At 56.9% G+C, this 1,203-nt stretch overlaps 1 protein-coding gene across 1 annotated transcript in view; it reads left to right on the top strand.

Moving 5' to 3' along the window:
- The window catches only part of AURANDRAFT_68362 (hypothetical protein), a gene marked incomplete at both ends in the record, with an annotated part of 5,829 nt that extends 4,946 nt beyond the window's left edge, over positions 1 to 883 (top strand). The window contains 2 exons of the mRNA XM_009044029.1: positions 590 to 605; positions 834 to 883. Coding sequence (XP_009042277.1) covers positions 590 to 605; positions 834 to 883 — 66 coding nt within the window. The remainder of the gene's footprint in view (positions 1 to 589; positions 606 to 833) is intronic.
- Positions 884 to 1,203: the final 320 nt, after the last annotated feature.

Genomic DNA, 1,203 nt, shown 5'->3' with positions numbered 1-1,203 from the left:
TGCTGACCTACGAGCGCCAGGCCGTCTCGCCGCGCGCAGGGCGGGAGGGAGGAGACGAGAAAAAAGCGCTCGTTCGAGACGACGCGGGGGGACGCGCGTTTGACGTCGAGATCGCCGACAGGAGCGCGTCCTGGAGCTCGGCGCTGGGCGGGAAGGCTACAAAGGCGCCGTTTGCCGCTGAGTGCGCGCCCCGCGTCGTGATCACGTGCCCCTGGGCCGCGCAGTCAAAGATGGGCCAAAGGTCACGGACGTCGTTGACGTCAAAGTCGTTGTCGACGACGATGAGGGCGTCGTAGTCGGCGAAACCGTAGGCGGCGAGTTTCATGAACTCGCGGGCACCGCAGCAACCGCCGCTCTCCAGGGGAACGTCGGGGCTGAGATTTGGCGGCGTGATCCACTCCGAGATGTGCACGTCGACGCCGCCGGCCGCGAGGCGCTTCACGACCGAGCCATTGATCCGCTTCAACTGCAGGTCGCGTCGCGGCACGACGAAGATGACGTCGACGCCCGCGCGTCTCCCGAGCGCGGCGAGCTTGAGGCGGTGGTGTTCGTAAACGCCAAAAACTCAGACAGAAGAAAAAAATCATAGATGAATAGAAACGGCAGTACGGGGCATCCCGGAGATGCCGCTGAGCGGCTGTTCATCGACGACAATATCGAAAAACTTCGACTTCTTCAGCGTGGTAACAATATTATGGGGAATTACTATGTTGGAACCAGTCTGGTGAACAGATTCAAGAATGCTGACATTATGTCAGTCACAGCACCCTGTCAAGGAGACAAGGACGGAGTGTGCTACGAGAAGAAAATTGAATTTCAGTTAACAAACCCAGGTGGTAACTTTGAAAGAGCGGACATTTCCTCGGTGACTGCCTTGAAGTAGGCGGCTCTCATGTTCGCATTTTCCTTCAATAATAAGTTATTGAGATCTCCGATCTTTTCCCTGTGAATGAACGGTTTGAGCGGCCCAAGATTGAGCGGACCGTATAAGATTAATCTTCCATCCAATCGTGAACGGTTGTCCCAAATTGTATCGGCGCCCCAAATTTCTAGTACTGCCGTAAATGCAATTCTCGAGCGTGGGGCCGGGCGAGGGATTTCTACCAGCGTGCTTGTTGCCTCTATCACTTCTGGTCCTGCTGCTTGCCTCGAGCGCGCGTGCTCTAGCATCAGAGCCGCCGCGTAACGAATGTCAGCTGGTGG

Source organism: Aureococcus anophagefferens (genome assembly GCF_000186865.1).
Source record: "Aureococcus anophagefferens unplaced genomic scaffold AURANscaffold_107, whole genome shotgun sequence".
Taxonomy (NCBI): Eukaryota; class Pelagophyceae; order Pelagomonadales; family Pelagomonadaceae; genus Aureococcus; species Aureococcus anophagefferens.
This window is presented reverse-complemented; position numbering and strand designations above follow the sequence as displayed.